This window comes from Dreissena polymorpha, chromosome 1 (genome assembly GCF_020536995.1).
Source record: "Dreissena polymorpha isolate Duluth1 chromosome 1, UMN_Dpol_1.0, whole genome shotgun sequence".
In the NCBI taxonomy this organism is placed as follows: domain Eukaryota; kingdom Metazoa; phylum Mollusca; class Bivalvia; order Myida; family Dreissenidae; genus Dreissena; species Dreissena polymorpha.
The window spans coordinates 208,945,948-208,963,953 of NC_068355.1; the positions used below are offsets into that span (position 1 = coordinate 208,945,948).

General features: G+C 34.6%; 1 protein-coding gene across 2 annotated transcripts in view; it reads left to right on the forward strand.

Annotated features, from left to right (window-relative positions):
- The first annotated feature begins 4,831 nt into the window (after positions 1-4,831).
- The window catches only part of LOC127864803 (E3 ubiquitin-protein ligase RNF19B-like), a 52,054-nt gene continuing 38,879 nt past the window's right edge, over positions 4,832-18,006 (forward strand). The window contains exon 1 of one of the 2 annotated variants that reach the window (XM_052404678.1): positions 4,832-5,020. Coding sequence is in view for 1 of the 2 variants with exons in the window: in XM_052404677.1 (XP_052260637.1) it covers positions 5,127-5,153 (27 nt within the window). In the remaining variant the exon portion in view is untranslated. Of the gene's footprint in view, positions 5,021-5,046; positions 5,154-18,006 lie in introns of those variants that run through there. The other variant, XM_052404677.1, reaches the window with a different exon arrangement.

Below are 18,006 nucleotides of genomic sequence, written 5' to 3' on the forward strand. Positions count from 1 at the left end.
TTGTCACCAATATGTTTTCATTATTTCTTAAATTCATGAACGCGATCTTTATTACTGACGGATTTATACATGTACATATTTGATTAATGTACAAATATGTAGCCGATAGCGTTAGTCCAAATAATTACGTTAAAAGTCCCCCTTCGCCTTTGATATTTACATCAAATAGTATGACATTTACATTTTTACTATCAATACTTTTAACAAGAGTTAAATTCATTTTACTGAGAAAAATAAAAAATGTTAATCGACGACTAGGCCTCCCGTGCCAGAAAAATGAGCGGATCGAGAGGCTCTCCGTGTCACAACGAAAGCGAAAGTAGGCATTTTTTAAGTAAAATTGATGAAAATTACTATATAGCGTACATTGAACGTAAAGGTTAGTTATCATAGAGATGATATCAATGACACTAGATATTTGACATAATACGGAAAAGCTATGTTTAAAAGTCATCAAAGTGGCATTTATGCACGATTGTTCCACCACCCTCGTCATCATTCCATCTTCGATAGAGTTTGTGATAAGTGTTTCGACCTGCGGAATACTGTGAACCTGTATCTGGATATATGCTTCAACTCATGGACCACCTCTTTTTGCGCACAAATGTGTTTACGGGTTTTAATTTTAGATTTTCTTGCCTGTTTGTGAATAACGATCATCCATTTTTCTTGTTTATGACAGAGAGGCAGCGAAGAATGAACAGAGAGGCAGCATTTTGGCAGAAAAGCCAGAGGCGTATCCAGAAATTTTTTAGAGGGGGGCTCAACAGGGGAGGGTGCGGGAGGGGTGCTCCTTCCGTCGACGATTTTTTTTTTGAATTGGCACCTTGAAATAATGCGATTTCCTGCTATCTTATCAGCATTTTGCATGATAAAAGTGCATGTAAAACAAATAAGAACTTGAGTTCACACATCAAGTGTGACAGACACACGGACAGACAGACACACATGGGTAAATCCAATGTCTCTCAAACCACTTAAGTGGTGGGAGACATTATCTTTATAAATAACTTTTTTAACAGAGTAAGATGGGTGGACCTCCTATTTAACCATGCTGGATATCCTACTAGGTCAACTTAGGTACAACATTAAAATGTTTATGTCCATGTCCCTATGAATGGAAAGCAGGCACACAGCGGATAACATGTTCTGACCCATTGATGATCTTAGTTTTGTCTTAACAAGTGCTTTGGAACTGATACTCCTTTCACACTCGCATGATGTAACAGGGAACACACATGATATGGACAAAACAGTGTCAATGGTGGGGTACAGCTGGGAATAACAATGTGCAACAGAGCCCTGAAGGGTAGTAGGTGGGTTGGGTACACCTTTCCACCTAGCCTGCCATATAAAGTGCAACTCAGCAGGGAGGGACTGAGGGGAAGGGAGATCATCAATGAACCATTCAAGGTCACTAGCACTGACAGGAGAGGCGCACATTTGTTCAGGTATAAACTTCAATCACATGGCTGCCTTAGTCTGCAAATCACTGAATCGGGTGTCCATTCCGTTCACAAAAGTGTTAACAAAGGGAGTCGTTAGGTTTCTGTGTAGTTTAATTCGGGTGTTGCTGCCTCGATGTTGTCACGCTTTAAGAAAATGATTTAGTTTCATATAGAAAAGCAATTCTTCATTTTTGAGTCTTTTTTAATTTTAAAAAGTATGGATGTACATCAAAGCAGTAAGCCCGATTTGTAAAAAAAAATAAAATAAAAAAATAATAATTGCCATTCATTAAGTGTGCAGTTGAATTTCGCTGGCAATAACTTGTTACTCAAAAGGATTATCACTCTAAAGAGCTTATACCAATTAAATTCATCAAGTTGAAAGATATTACCGAAAAAATAATTATGATTGTTCATTGCGTTCGTCTAAACTCTTTAATTGCTACAAATTGAAATATTGTTTTTCACAAGTCTCATGCAGCAGCCATTTGTAAACATTTATCTATAGCTTAAATGTATGGATGAATTTCATTAGTTGAATGTATCTTCATCTGCCAATCAAATAGCGCAGTTTATTACTTACAGTCAATGAAGCGTTTAGCTGACGAAGGTTAGATCGTCTGTACACATGCCTGGGGGCAAATCACACAAATCGACAGCTGTTAATGGCTTAATTAGGGACATATGAAAGGAAATACACAAGTGGATTGAAACTGTAAGGGGCTCATTTTTATTAAAAATCGTGTCTAGCCAGCCAGCTGGGGGGGGCTTTAGCCCCCTAGCCCCCCACCTAAATACGCCCCTGAAAAGCCACCGATATTTATCTACACCGTGCCTACTGAATCGCTGGGCAGAATTTGACAAAATTTCACGTGAAAGTTCCAAAAAAAATACCGGTACGTTACGATTTTTTTGTATTATTTCTTCATAAATGGGGGAATAGAGGAATGATAAACAGAAAACATGTTACAGTCCTATCGTTTTGTAATATATCATAATAAAATTAATTGTATAAAAATGCGTGTGTTATATTCCAAAAGGGACTTGGATTTTCTTTTACAATTTCCGGTGAATGACAATTTTTCTTTAACCAATACGAAGTAAAACGTTTAAACGACACTTCACGCACATGCATTAAACCCCTTTTCCACACAGCACGGTCCACAAATATTACTAATACTCCAAAGCATGCCCGGGCGTTAGCTTTGACGAAACCTTTTGAGAACCACATTTATTAGTTAATGTTGTTTTTAATTGTTTTATAAATTATGAAACAACTATCCCGCCATGTTGTTTTATCATTCAATGAAGACCATAAAAAACTATGAACTAGTAGATACAGGTGGTGTTTTCAACATGCCGTGTCCATATATATCGAAACTATGAACTAGAAGATACAGGTGGTGTTTTCAAAATGACCTGTCCATATATATCGATCATGTATGACATTTTAATTAATGGTAAATTATACTTGGGGGAAAATGTGTGGCAAATACGATTTGAAAGGCAATTGTACGGTGGCATAGAGGTGACATTCACTCCTCTTTTTTTAAATTGCACTCCTCTTTTTTCTATCTCGTGGCCACGACTTAGTAACTCGTTGTTAAGAGTTAGCTATGTCGTGGCCACGTGATAAAAAAGAGGAGTGCAAAAATAAATAAAAGAGGAGTGCAATTAAAAAAAGAGAAGTGCTTTAAATAAAGGAATGGTGCAATAAACAAAAGAGGAGAGAATTTCAAGATCTCGAGATCCCGACTTAGCTAACACGTGGCCACGAGTTAGTCAGCCAATCAAATTGTTCCATATGGTCGTTCATGTTGATCTTTATAAAAAGGGAAATACGCATCAACAAAATAGGAGAGAATTTTAGCTATCTCGAGATCCCGACTTAGCTAAGTCGTGGCCACGAGTTAGTCAGCCAATCAAATTGTTCCATATGGTCGTCCTAGGTGATCTTTATACAAAGGGAAGTAATCATCACATTAAAAGCCCGCTTCGGCCAGCTAAATATATGTGTACAGAATATTTACACATGTTACACACAATTTGATTGGCTGACTAACTCGGGATCTCGAGATCTCAAAATTCTCCCCTCTTTTGTTTAATGCACCCCTCCTTTATTAACTGCACCGCTCTTTTTTAATTGCACTTCTCTTTTATTTAGTTTTGCACTCCTCTTTTTCTATCTCGTGGCAATGACATAGCTAACTCGTGACCACGAGTTACTAAAAAGAGGAGTGAATGTCACCTCTATGCCACCTTACAATTGCAATGATTAAAGCCTCCCACTTTTTGAGAAATGAATATGTATACAAAGTCATGTGTGACAAATTATCGATTATCATTGTAAGTAACTCCATGCTAGATTGCAAATTACTCACCTCATTTAATGCACTTACCTCATTTAATGCATTTCAAAGTAATGACAAGTAGACGAGCGGATAATCATAATTTCATTTTACCGATATCCCCACTTGTGAGTTTGAGCAATTGAAATGTTAAATTAATGTTATATACAGTAACACAAAAACAGTTTCCACATGTCTGTTTATATATTGATCTCGATCTAAGAAAACTGGGCTTAATACATGTGCGTAAAGTGTCATCCCAGATTAGCCTGTGCAGTCCGCACCTCACGCACATGCATTAAGCCCAGTTTTCTCAGAACACGACTCTATTGATCTTTTATTTTAACCCTAATGCGCACTTCCCGAAAAAATCTTTCCTTATCATCACGCGAACAGTTGGCACTTACATTTTCTACTAGACGTTTATTTAGTGTATCTATCTTTAATGAACGTATTCGCATTATAGTTGTGTTTTTTCTTCTTCTTATTATCATAATTTGCAACAGTTCTAAATAGTATAGTTATGTTATTAAATATTGTATGCCATGTTAATCAAAAATAAGAAAAGTTGCTAGCAAGTCACTATAAATCGTTGTTCAACTAACCACACACGGGTCTTGAATCATTTACATGTATATATATCATATTAACCTATTGGAACGCGTCAATATTACGACGACCATGCTTACTTTATTTGCTGCAAGTTTTTATTCAGAAAAAACAGTTAAATGAAAATTCTCCTCTGCCAAAAAATAATATTGTTCGCATAAAAAATCGCCGATTCTCTTTAAGTGATTAAATTGTAATAGGCGTCAAGAGGTTCAAACCATGTGAGAGTTCTTTTAGGTAAGTTCGCAAGTAATTTATAATGGTCTTTATTCTTGGTGTTAAGTTCAAACAATAGGTTATCGAATACTACGGAAAAGTCTTTCAAAAAAGTACATCTAGTCTGCTGTCGTTCGGCACGGACAAGGGAGAACAATCTGTGATAGTGGTTTGTAACCTATTTTCTTTCTGGTCTGTTCGGAATTTTGTCACGTGACCTGACGCCCATTTTGTTTACCAAATCGATATGAAAAATGAAAATACATTGACATCTCTTCAGTTTAAACCCAGACATAGTTGAAATAAATTGATTATAAAAATGTCGTTATGTGTATATAAAATTCAGCAACGATGTTTATATACAAGATTTGTGGAGTATAGTTTAAAAAAACTGTAAACGTGAGTATTTTGTACATGTTAAACCGAGAAAAGTAAAGAAAAGTAGAAAATCAGGATGTCGACATTCATTGAAGTGCGACCATCGTCACACGTTTACCATGGTTAAATGGTGTTTCAAAATAAAATGGGAGAGGTTAAAACATTTTTTTGTATCTGTGTTTTATCTTAAGAGCTGTTTAAAGTTTAATTTATGTATCATGATTGATTGTCGTATTATGCCTAAATTAGGACCAGTCATCAGCCTTTCTGAAAAGGAAAGTACAGAAGAATGAAAGGATGATTTCTGGGAATAAATATATGCATTTTCTAAAATAAGGAAATTCCAGAACCAGTGCTATCCACAGGATCTGTGGTGCGTTATAACTCAAATAAAAACAGCATCAAAAGACGTCATTTGGTTCGCTATGACTATTCAAGAAAATCCCCCAGTCATTTAAAAATATATAATATATTGTTTAATTGTTTTATAACTTTTCCGCATAGATAGTAAAATCCCGACTCGAACAAGTACCCCAATACATCCGTTTCAACCCGACTGTATTACTGTATACTTACTACTTTTCAAGTTTTTTATTTATTACCCGATAATCCTGTTTATTCCGATTTTATAAATCACTTTCTGGTAAATACTGACGATAAAAGCTCTCAATTAATTCTTTAACACAAACCTTGCCGTTTTTCTATTGTATCAAATAAGATTTTAGTGACTATTTTACCCTTTATTTATATTTTACCCTTTCCCGCATAGATACCCATAATCCCGTCTCGATCAATTCCTTAATATATCCGTATCAACCATACCTTCTATCTATTACTGCATACTTACTACTTTTCCAGTCGCTACTCATTACCCCATAATCCTGTATATTCCAGTTTTAAAGCAAATTCTGGTAAATATTTACGATAAAAGTGCTTTAGAATTAAAAAAAAAATTCACCATATTTTCTTAAGTATCAAATAAATTTTGGCATGTGTTACTATTTAAAGATGTGATGAAATATCCTCCAATCAGGGCGTTTTTTTCCACAGAACACGCGTAAATCGCCTGACACGATGTTCATGTTTTTATACAGCACAAAATACATCCACACTTTCCATGCGACGTTCTACATGTCTGCATATTTTTGCGCGCGCTTTTTATAGAGACAAAGGATAATACACTGTTTATTTGACGCTACAATTTGTTAATGTTGCGTTAGCATTAAAATTCGGAAGCGTGTTTCGGATTACAAATTGATAATGCTCATTTGAAAATCGAACGAAACATTTACAGTTGTGCGTAATTAATTCAACGATTATTTGTTACAGCCCATTACGTGTCTAATAAATGTCAGAAAAACGAGGTTAATCAGTTCTATAAATGGACATGATGAAATAAACATGTACTGGAATTAAATTGTTATCGCATAATTGTTACCGGGAGTAATTTGCACAACTTACTTGCTACAAGTAAGTAATTGCTTACCACTTGCAATTAATTTCTCGTATAAATGATGTGTCATGAGTAACACTTGTTTACAGTAAAAAGGTGTGATGATGATGCCCGAAACGGCGAAACCGTCTTTTATGTACTGTTCTAGTTACCGGTTTTATATTACGTGAATGGAACAATTCCTTTCTAATCAAGCTGCGATAAACTCTTACTTCGTGCCCGAAGTCAATTAAAAATAATTGTCTATAGTTAACCCCGCCCTCATAAGCATTTACGTAACCGATTGGACGATGAACATCACAGTTTGACGACTGGAAAGTTACCTAAGAGTTTCCTGTGATACATCCTTGCCAGAATAAATGACTGTGTAATGTGGCTAGAATAATCGATACGCGCGTCATGCTATGTCCTATTAGTGGATTATATATGACCCCATGTGGTGTTTATGGGGATTACATGCGAAAGTAGGTACCAAGTGCTCTTTTAAAACAGGGAATATTGATACACTGATAGAGAAACTTGATTTTTCTTGATATTCTCCATTTTCTTTTACTGTAAAAATACACTGATCGGAAAATTTCAAGCGCCCCGGGGACTCTGATTTCGAAATTCAAGCGCCCCGGCGAGGGTCCGTTAAATGGCCTGTGGAAAACCCTGAAAATGTGTCTAGAAATATTTGGATCAGAGCTCCAGATAAGGGTCGTATTTTCGTAATTACGAATTATTTTCAAGTCTGTTACGTATTTATTTTAAAATCTTGTCGTACCATTAAGAATTACAAAATCAAGTTACGAATATTATTATGCCCCCCTTCGAAGAAGAGTGGGTATATTGCTTTGCTCATGTCGGTCTGTCATTCGGTCCGTCCACCAGGTGGTTGTCAGACGATAACTCAAGAACGCTAAGGCCTAGGATCATGAAACTTCATAGGTACATTGATCATGACTCGCAGATGACCCCTATTGATTTTGAGGTCACTAGGTCAAAAGTCAAGGTCACGGTTACCAGAAATAGTAAAATGGTTTTTGAATGATAACTCAAGAAAGCATACGCCTAGGATCATGAAACTTCATGGGTAGATTGATCATGACTTGCAGATGACCCCTATTGATTTTGAGGTCACTAGGTCAAAGGTCAAGGTCACGGTCACCCGAAATCGTAAAATGGTTTCCGGATGATAACTCAAGAACGCATACGCCTAGGATCATGAAACTTCATGGGTAGATTGAATCGACGCAGATGACCCCTATTGATTTTGAGGTCAAAGGTCAAGGTCGAGGTGACCCGAAATAGTAAAATGGTTTATGGATGATAACTCAAGAACGTATATGCCTAGGATCTTGAAACTTCATAGGTAGATTAATCATGACTTGCAGATTACCCCTATTGATTTTGAGGTCACAAGGTCAAAGGTCAAGGTCACGGTGACTCGAAATAGTAAAATGATTTTCGGATGATAACTCAAGAACGCTTTTGCCTAGGATCATGACACTTCATAGGTACATTGATCGTGACCCGCAGATGACCCCTATTGATTTTCAGGTCACTAGGTCAAAGGTCAAGGTCACGGTGACAAAAATCGTATTCACACAATGGCTGCCACTTCAGCGGACAGCCCATATGGGGGGCATGCATGTTTTACAAACAGCCCTTGTTTTTACATCGGTTCGTATCGATTTTTATCGATTTCTTTTCGCGTATTAAAGATCTTTGCGGTGCGTTTATAGAATGGTTATCGGGTTTGTTTAACAAAGCACATTTTTTCCAATAAAAGCGACATATACAGTCTATTTGTTAAAAAAACAATGGCGGCGCCCAGAGAGCGTCCTAAAAAAACTGCAAAGCGTCCAAAAAACGCTTTTAACACATTGTACGCAAAGTTAGCCGAAATTAAATGTTTAGAAAGATATTATAGAAATGATCTAATACGATGTTGTATGTTCAGTTTCCGACACAGTCGGAAAAGCTAAACAAAAACGCGACACGACGGGTCCAAATTTAAACACACAAAAAAAAAACGAGTGGAAGGGACAAGTCCCGTGGCTTATCGTTGAAAAGATTGAAGGGGAGACCCGTTTTAATTGTGAAATATGTAAAAATTCATCTAAGGCATGCAATCTAAGCACATTTTGGGCATATGAAGGTATTTGAAAAATAAAATTGTATAATACTGAAAAGACACTGTTGAACTCGTATTAATAAAGTTGCTAGTACAGTCAAACCTGAATTCAGCGGTCAGTCAAGGGAAATGATCAAAGTGACCATTGTCCACAGGTGACCGTTGAATTCGGATCACAATTTTAAGAAGGTTGGCCAGTTGGTAGTATTACTACGTCGTTACCCCACCCAGTCGTTTGCATACAGTGTAAAACAAATGCTCATTGCATTAACAAAGCATAATAACAGCATTAACTTACGCGTGCATATTGAATAATAGAGAATAATATCTTTAAGATTGATTTTATTTCATAATGTTAAATTAAACAATGACTTTATCAACGCTGGTATAATTGTTTTCTCATGCATCTCATTCATTCAGTAAATAACGTCCGTAAAAGTCTAAAAAGCGGATTCGGTGTCATAAACCGATAGTACGGTGTAATTGTACCGTTCTAATTCAAAGAAATAGCGGTCATTTAATTTCGCGATAATTACTTTCAACAAGTCATAAACTCTGATAAATTTTCTTTAGAAGATACACCCACAATTATCCCCGGAAAAGAAACCTTCTCAACACCTTATAATTTGTTTACTCGCAGCGGGCCGCTTTTATAATATCATAGACAATTACCGCTTTCAGACGCTTTAAATGTTGCAAATCAGTCCATGTTTTGCCATTAAAGCTAATCACTAATCCTCTTATCGCCTTCTTATCAAAACACTCGCCAGCTTAATGTTGTTTTAACACTTAATCAGCGATACAGACCAATTGACTTTGTCACGCGCTAATGCGTTATGCATGCAGACGATAATTGCTATTAATAAACATTGTTATTGTTAATGTCACCTGTTTAAAGTGATATTATGGGCATCTAACAGTTTATAGCTGGCCATTGCAACCGTTGTTTATTTTTGGTATTTTCACTTCATATACAATGTACACTTATATTTGTTAATTCAGCATCAACATACTAAAACAATATCCCGGAGAGAGAAAAAAATGCATTTGAATATCAACCGTCTTTTGGTTAAACAACTGATCATGCATGTACGATGTGGACCTAAATTTAGTTTAAGTGCAGATTCGTTCATACGACACAAAGACACAATTTTGTTTTACGGATCATTTCGGCTTAGAGGAGTGGGTTAGTCATGTAAAATAACGAATATAAAATATATTTTTAATAAACAACTGGTAGCAAAATGAGTTGCAGACAATTGGTGTTTTACAATTAAAATGAAAATTCAATTATATTGGTGGAACAATTTTACATACCGGTCATGGATGCACAAATTGTTTGTTTACTCGCAGCGGGCCGCTTTTATAGTATCAAAGACAATTACCGCTATCAGACGCTTTTACCGCAAAATAGACGGACACATGATGTGCTGTGTTTTTAATTTTCGCTACTCGAGACGACTCGAGACGACTGACGCGTGACCGTTGATTTCAGGTCAAACATGAATTTCAGAGTGGAATGTAGTGGCCGTTGGCCGTTATGGACAGAAGGCTGTTGAATTCAAGTGTAATTTAGAGTGTTTTTCGTCGGGGGGATTCCAGACTGACCGTTGTCTGCAGGTGACCGGTAAATTCAGGTGGCCGTTAGGTCAGTTTCGACTGTATGTTTATTTTGATTTTTTTGCATGAAAATAACCATTATTATTTATTTTTAGGTCATTTCTAAAAAATAAGAATTATTTTCCAAAACTTAGTAGTAACTTTAAGAATAAAATTTCAGAGTTAAGAATTCTTTTTAAAAATCTGGTAGTAATTTAAGAATTTCACAAAACCTTATCTGGAGCTCTGATTTGGATATTCACATGATTATTTGTCCATGTGAGTCAATGAAATATATTCCGTATCCTTTACAATTACCTATTTATGAGCTGTTTTTCAATTAGGTAATTAATTAAATAATTAATCACTGAATTATATAACAATACCTTATTCACACACTATTTTGGAGATTTAGGCAGACATAAACATTACAGGCAGACTTGAAAAGGGGCAGTGTGAACTTTTTAGCTCGGCTGTTTTCAGAGAAAACCCGAGGTATTGTCATAGCCAGTTCATCATGTTGTGTCGTTCGCAATCCGGCTACTAAAACTTCGACATTTTGCTCTAAAATCAAAGTGCTTTCACCTACAACTTTGAAACTTCATATGTAGATGCACCTTGATGAGTTCTACACGCCACACCCATTTTTGGGTCACTAGGTCAAATGTCAAGGTCACTGTGACCTTTAAGTAATAATAAAAAATTCTGACAAGCTTTCATTTATTAAAATAATACACCGGCAGCCAAGCGTTGGTACCCGTAATGCGGTGCTCTAGTTTGTCAAATCTGTGATGGTAGACGTTACACACTTTATGTGTCTTACTATGTGGTTTTCACTAGAGAACTTATACTCAATCGTCCAATAAACATTAACCATATATTAAATGAGGTACTTTTTATTAAAAATGATTTGATGTTATTATAAAGTATCACTGCTTGTTATTCTACAAAATTGTCAACAACAAAAAATACCAATAAAACAAGGCTGGTGTGTGTTTTTAAAAAGAATTGTAAAAAATGCAATAAGGGATAATAAGGATGAGTATTTGTTAAAAAGAGTGGAGCATAAAAATGGAAAGGGGTCCACAAATAAAAGAGTGGGGCAAAAAAAATCGAAAGGGGTCCACAAATAAAAGAGTGGAGCATAAAAATCGAAAGGGGTCCACAAATAAAAGAGTGGAGCATAAAAATCGAAAGGGGTCGACAAATAAAAGAGTGGAGCATAAAAATGGAAAGGGGCCCACAAATAAAAGAGTGGGGCAAAAATAATCGAAGGTGACAACCCCCTCCCTTTCACATGTGTATTTCTGCTGCCTTTGTGAGAACATTCTTAAATGTGATATCTTAGTTAATTAACTCAATCACTTAATAAACTTTAAACATAATGGTTTATTTTGTATGTTGTTACAATAAATAAAAAAATCAACAATATGGGAACACTCAAATGTTTGCTAAATCTTCATGAAACTTACTCAGAATGTTGTTCAAATGATACATGTATTTGGGCCAAGTTTAAAAATGGTTAAGTTCTTATAAAAAAGAGCTGCTTGGGTTTTGATACATACATGTATATAGCCATAGTGAGACATTACCATCTCGGGACAATATAAGGTGCTTTTAGTCTTGGTCTTCTTGTTTACCATTTGTAGTTATTAAACAGGATCTATTATAAATATGTGCAGTGTTCTTATTTACTTTAACACTTGTATTCAAATGAAGTTTTAATGCAAGATAGACCAAAACACACTACGCAATGTTGACGGACAGAAGTCTGTAAAGGAAATACCATCCTCAGGGTTTTTTTTGGCCCGATTTTATAGCCAAAATTCGGCTATGTTCCCAATCCCAAAAAGTATACTTTTTTCCCAAAATGTGGCAAAAAATTCCCAAACGCCAAAAAAAAAATAAAAAAAATTTTAATCTCAATTTTAATTCAATTACATCTAACAAAGTATTATATGATTTTTTTCTTTTAATTTGAATGATTATAAAGAGTTAAATCAAATTTAGAATTTCCCTAATCAGTGGACTTTTCGTGTGGAAAAAAAGGCTAATGAATTTATTTTCCCAATGTCATGAAAATGCCGATAAAATTCCCATTTCCAAAGCCATGGGCTATCTTCCCAAAAAGTGGGAAAAAAAACCTGTCATAATCCTGTATATCATGGTGTACTTTTTGGAGTGAGTACAACATGCATGATAATTACATGTAATTGCTTTAACAGGATGGGATTTAACATTTTTGGGTTTATGTTTTTAGCTCACCTGATTGCTCAGGTGAGCTTTTGTGACCGGTCTTTGTCCGTCGTCCATTCACATTTGTTCGTAAACACTCTAGAGGCCACATTTATTGTCCGATCTTCATGAAACTTGGTTAGAAGCTTTGTCCCTATGAAATCTCTGTCGAGTTCGAAACTGGGTCGTGCCGGGTCAAAAACTAGGTCACTAGGTCAAAAAAAGAAAAAACTTGTAAACACTGTAGAAGTCACATTTCATGCCCAATCTTCATGTAACTTTGTCAAAATGTTTGTCTTAATGATATGTTGGTTGAGTTCAAAAGTGGTTCCAGTCAATTGAATAACATGGCTGCCGGGGTGGGGGGGCAGTTTTCCTTATTTGGCTATAGAGAAACCTTGTAAACACTCCAGAAGTCACAATTTTTGCCCAATTATCATGAAAGTTGGTCAAAACATTGGTTTTATTGATACATGTATCTCAGACGAGTTCGAAAATGGTCCAGATCGGTGAAAAAACATGACCGCCAGTGGGCGGGGCATTTTTCTCTGTATGTATATAGTGAAAACATGTGAACACTTTAGAAGTCACATTTTTGGCCCAATTTTCATGAAATTTGGTCAGAACATTTGTTTCCTTGATATGAGAGTTGAGTTTGAAAATGGTTCCGGTCAGTTGAATAACATGGCTGCCGTCGGGGCAGTTTTCTCATATTTATATAGTAAAAAAAAGCTTGTGAACACTCTAGAAGTCACATATTTGGCATCATGAAACTTGGTGAAAAGATTGGTTTTATATATATCACATAATTAATGCCATACTTATTGTCCTTAGATTGTCCAAATTTTCATTATATTATACAAAATCCTTTTCTAGGTCATAATATTTATTTTTGTAAGCAATGTTTGATGTTTGGTCAGGGGGGTCAACTCAAAATATAGGTCACCAGGTCAAATCTTACAAAAACAAAAACACTCCATATGCCAGAGTTTTGGTTCAATAATGATAAAACTTGACCAGGATACAGTTGTATTTGTCTGGACAATATCTAGATCAAGTTTGGCGTTTGGTAAAGATTGAATGAACCGACTCCTCTCAGGTGAGCGAACTAGGGCCATCTTGGCCCTCTTGTTTTATCATAAGTTCATCATGAAAAGCTTGTGACCTTTTGCTTTGTAGAATGTTTTCGATGCTTGTTACAAGTAATTGGTTGCTAAATGACAAAAAGTGTGTGTAATATTTTTTCCCCTGTTTCTATGACTTTAATCATTTGTTAATATAATTGTGTATATTCAATGAATTTACAAAGTTTATACATGATGTTATTTATAAATTAGTATTAGTATTATCATCTATTATAAATGTTTTTGATAATTTAGTAATGATAATACCTATTATTTGTAGTCTGCACATTCATTGTACTTTAATCGTTCTCCTTTTTAAAGAGATTACCTAATTATAGTGTCCATGATGTTTCAATACAAAGTAAAATAATACACGACTTTAATCAGGCTTTTTCCACTCCATTTTGGGAAAACGCCCAGGTTTTTTTTCCACTTTTTGGGAAGATAGCCCATGGCTTTGGAATTGGGAATTTTATCGGCATTTTCATGAAATTGGGAAAATAAATTCATTAGCCAGGGTTTTTTTTCCACTTTTTGGGAAGATAGCCCATGGCTTTGGAATTGGGAATTTTATCGGCATTTTCATGAAATTGGGAAAATAAATTAATTAGCATTTTTTTCCACACGAAAAGTCCACTGATTAGGGAAATACTAAATTTGATATAACCCTTTATAATCATTCAAATTAAAAGAACAAAATCATATAATACTTTGTTAGATGTAATTGAATTAAAATTGAGATAAAATATACAATTTTTTTGGAAATTGGGAATTTTTTGCCACATTTTGGGAAAAAAGTATACTTTTTGGGATTGGGAACATAGCCGAATTTCGGCTATAAAATCGGGCCAAAAAAAACCCTGTTAGCCTTTTTTTCCACATGAAAAGTCCACTGATTAGGGAAATACTCAATTTGATATAACTCTTTATAATCATTCAAATTAAAAGAACAAAACCATATAATACTTTGTTAGATGTAATTGAATTGAAATTGAGATAAAATAAGCATTAGACATCTTTCTAAAAAAAAAAAAATTGGGATTTTTTTGCCACATTTTGGGAAAAAAGTATACTTTTTGTGATTGGGAACATAGCCGAATTTCGGCAATAAAATCGGGCCAAAAAAAACCCTGACGCCACACTGGAATTTTGGGAATTTGCGTCGTGAAAACCCCCATTTTGGGAAAAAATTAATAGCAAAATTGGCTCAATTGGGAAAAATTATTGCATATAAATAGTGTTTCTTATATTTCAAAGAAGCCGTTACCTGGTAAATAACGACTATTTGGATAACTTATTATTAAAATTTTACAAAATATTATGAACATGTGTGATAAGTGCAGGTTTTTTAATCTTAAGGTAGCGCACCTCTAATGATTTCCCGGGATTTCTTCGAAGGTTGAAGAGCCTACTATTAGGTGCCGTAGCCTAGTGGTTAAGGCGATAGACTAGAAATCTTTTGGGATATTCCCGCGCAGGTTCGAATCCTGCCGACGACGTATACTTTTTTGCGACGCGTTTTATTTATTTTCTAACGTAATTTGATTTAATATGGCATATAAGCTATATTTATTGTTAAATATGTTGCAATTTTTATGCACATTCTTCAATTATTAAAATTAAAACAACGTTATGGCGATATTGGGTGATTTACTGTTGAAAATACGAACCATGCATGTTGCATTTTTATTTTTATTTCAAAAAGTAAACGGTAAATCTGTCTATTTCTTGGTATTTTTGCTGTACATGTATATAGTGTTTCTATAAAAACTAAGTTTAAAATATGACTTAAATGATACTATTTTGAATTTTATGACACTTTGTTTTTAACCGACCCAATTTTTACTTGGCTGAAATCACTTACATTTCATGGCGCTCTTCCATAGATAAAAATTTGTAAAAAATAAATGTCTGTAAAAGAATACTTATTTCATCTTGTTTAAACTTTAAACACCTTTACAGCATCTGTACACACCAACTGCATGCCCATATTTGGAAATTTGAATGAATTATGGAACTTTTATATACCCCAGGGGTGAAAATAAACTGGACAAAAGCCGAGCGTGGGGGTGGTTTTGAAAAAATCGGTATATTTTTTTAAAAAGCATGGAAAGCCTACCTACAAATTTGCATAGAGTTCAGTGAAATGATGCTGATTGAGAAAATAATTACTTAGATTATATTTGGATATGTTCCCATTAGAGGTGCGCTACCTTAATTGACCAGTCGCCAACTCCGCCCACATTTTGTCGATCAGCCAATCAGATATCGATTTTTCACACACCCCTCAGCAACGCTTATCTGGCCGCCATTTTGTCCGACAAACAAAGCGTGTCGTTCATATGGAATGGACGTAATTTTTAAGAGTTTACACAGATTTTATATCAAATGCATGATCATAACTGTTCGATCATTATTCAAAATTGTAGGTGCTATACATACTTTATAAAAGGTTATTATTTTATCTTTATTTATTGAACATATGAACGATTAATGAGAAATCAAACACAATAAATCGTGTGTTCTATAAAAACGTGTTGTACCGTTTGATGCACAATATTATTAAGCAGTTTGGGCAACATAATAATTGCCACACGTGCTAATTAATCTCAGCGTAATTGTCGATGATTAATAAATGACAGTATGTTGCGTGGATCTCAGAATGAAGAAACATTATGGCATTGTTAGGTACTGTACACAAGAAAAGAAAACTATTTAATTACTTAAATGATTTCCAATTATATATTTATTTTCAGTGGATCATAAACAAGGGAAATCATTATAAATTGTTAACTTAAATATTGTTTTAACTAAAGTAAAAACAACAAAAAGGTGATTTCAACGCGGCTTAGCCAGCTTAAAGCGACTTCAAGTGTAAAATGTACGGCTTATAATACAATAACAACATTTATAATACAACATACATTGATACGGGGAGAAATGTGAAAATTGCAATTAACATATAAGGGCCATCTTGTTATAAATAAAGACATGCATAATAGGCTAAATGTATTCAATTCGAATGTTCGTGAATAGTACCGTGATACCAACATTTCATTTTTCGATAGTGAAATGTAACAATGTAAAAATGTAAAATGTAAAAATAAATGAAATAAAATGCATATTAGACTATCTGTTAATGAAACCACGAAATTAGGCCTGTATTAAATTATGGTTACAATCAAAATTTAATTTATATCTAAATAAAAAAATCGGTGTCTTTTTAAAAATAACACAATAAAACAAAGATCTTAACATTTGTAATAAACAAAAACCCCATCATGATATGGATGTGTCATTTGCATTTAATAAAAAATATTTTCAAAATTATATATGAATAGCCACCGGATTCACTGTCAGACGATTTAATACAAGTTCAAAATCAATATAAAATGAATGCTCATTTTTACAACGGATTTTCATCAACTTCCTATATTATGTATAAGAAACGTTTCTGATAGTCTCCCTTCTCAAAAAAGTGTGTGAAATGTACGTTTTACGTACGTTTTGCGTGCGTTAAACGTGGCGGTATTGGCACTGCGTTTTTTGTGCGCTTTTTCTTACCGAGTGAGTTTTTAACAAAAACAAACAAACAAGAAAATGTGTGCTTTTTGTGGATAAATGTGCGCTTTATGTGCGTTAAACGTTTGCTTTTTATAAGTGTGTTCAATGTGCGCTTTTATGTGCGTTAAATGTGCGTTAAACGTGCGCTTTTTATATTAGTGCGTTTTTGACTACCATTTATGTGTGTAAAATGTGCACTTTTAAGTGCGTTAAATGTGCGCTTTTTGTGAGTTAAATGTGCGCTTTTTGTGAGTTAAATGTGCGCTTTTTTTATTTAAAAAGCGCACATTTAACTCACAAAAAGCGCAGTTATAACCCACATAAAAGCGCACATGTGTGTTAAAGTGCGCTTTTATGTGCGTTAAATGTGCGTTAAACGTGCGCTTTTTATAAGTGCGTTTTTGACTGCCATTTATGTGTGTAAAATGTGCGCTTTTAAGTGCGTTAAATGTGCGCTTTTTGTGAGTTAAATGTGCGCTTTTTTATTTAAAAAGCGCACATTTAACTCACGAAAAGCGCAGTTATAACCCACATAAAAGCGCACATGTGTGTTAAATGTGCGCTTTTATGTGCGTTAAATGTGCGCTTTTTAAATAAAAAAGCGCACATTTAACTCACAAAAAGTGCACATTTAACGCACGTTAAGCGCAGTTATAACCCACACAAAACGCACAATTAATGCACATGAATGGGAGCAAAAAATGCACTCACAAAAAGCACACATGTGCGTTAAAGGTGCATCTTTTGCCTTAACAGTTGATTCAATTATATACTGTTAAAAGTTTTTTTTATTTCAGATATGCAATAAAAACCAATAATTATATAAACATATATATTTGTGTATTTTAATAATTACAAGATAATTCAATTTTATACTTTAATGTACACCAACATTTTTTAACATACATGAGTA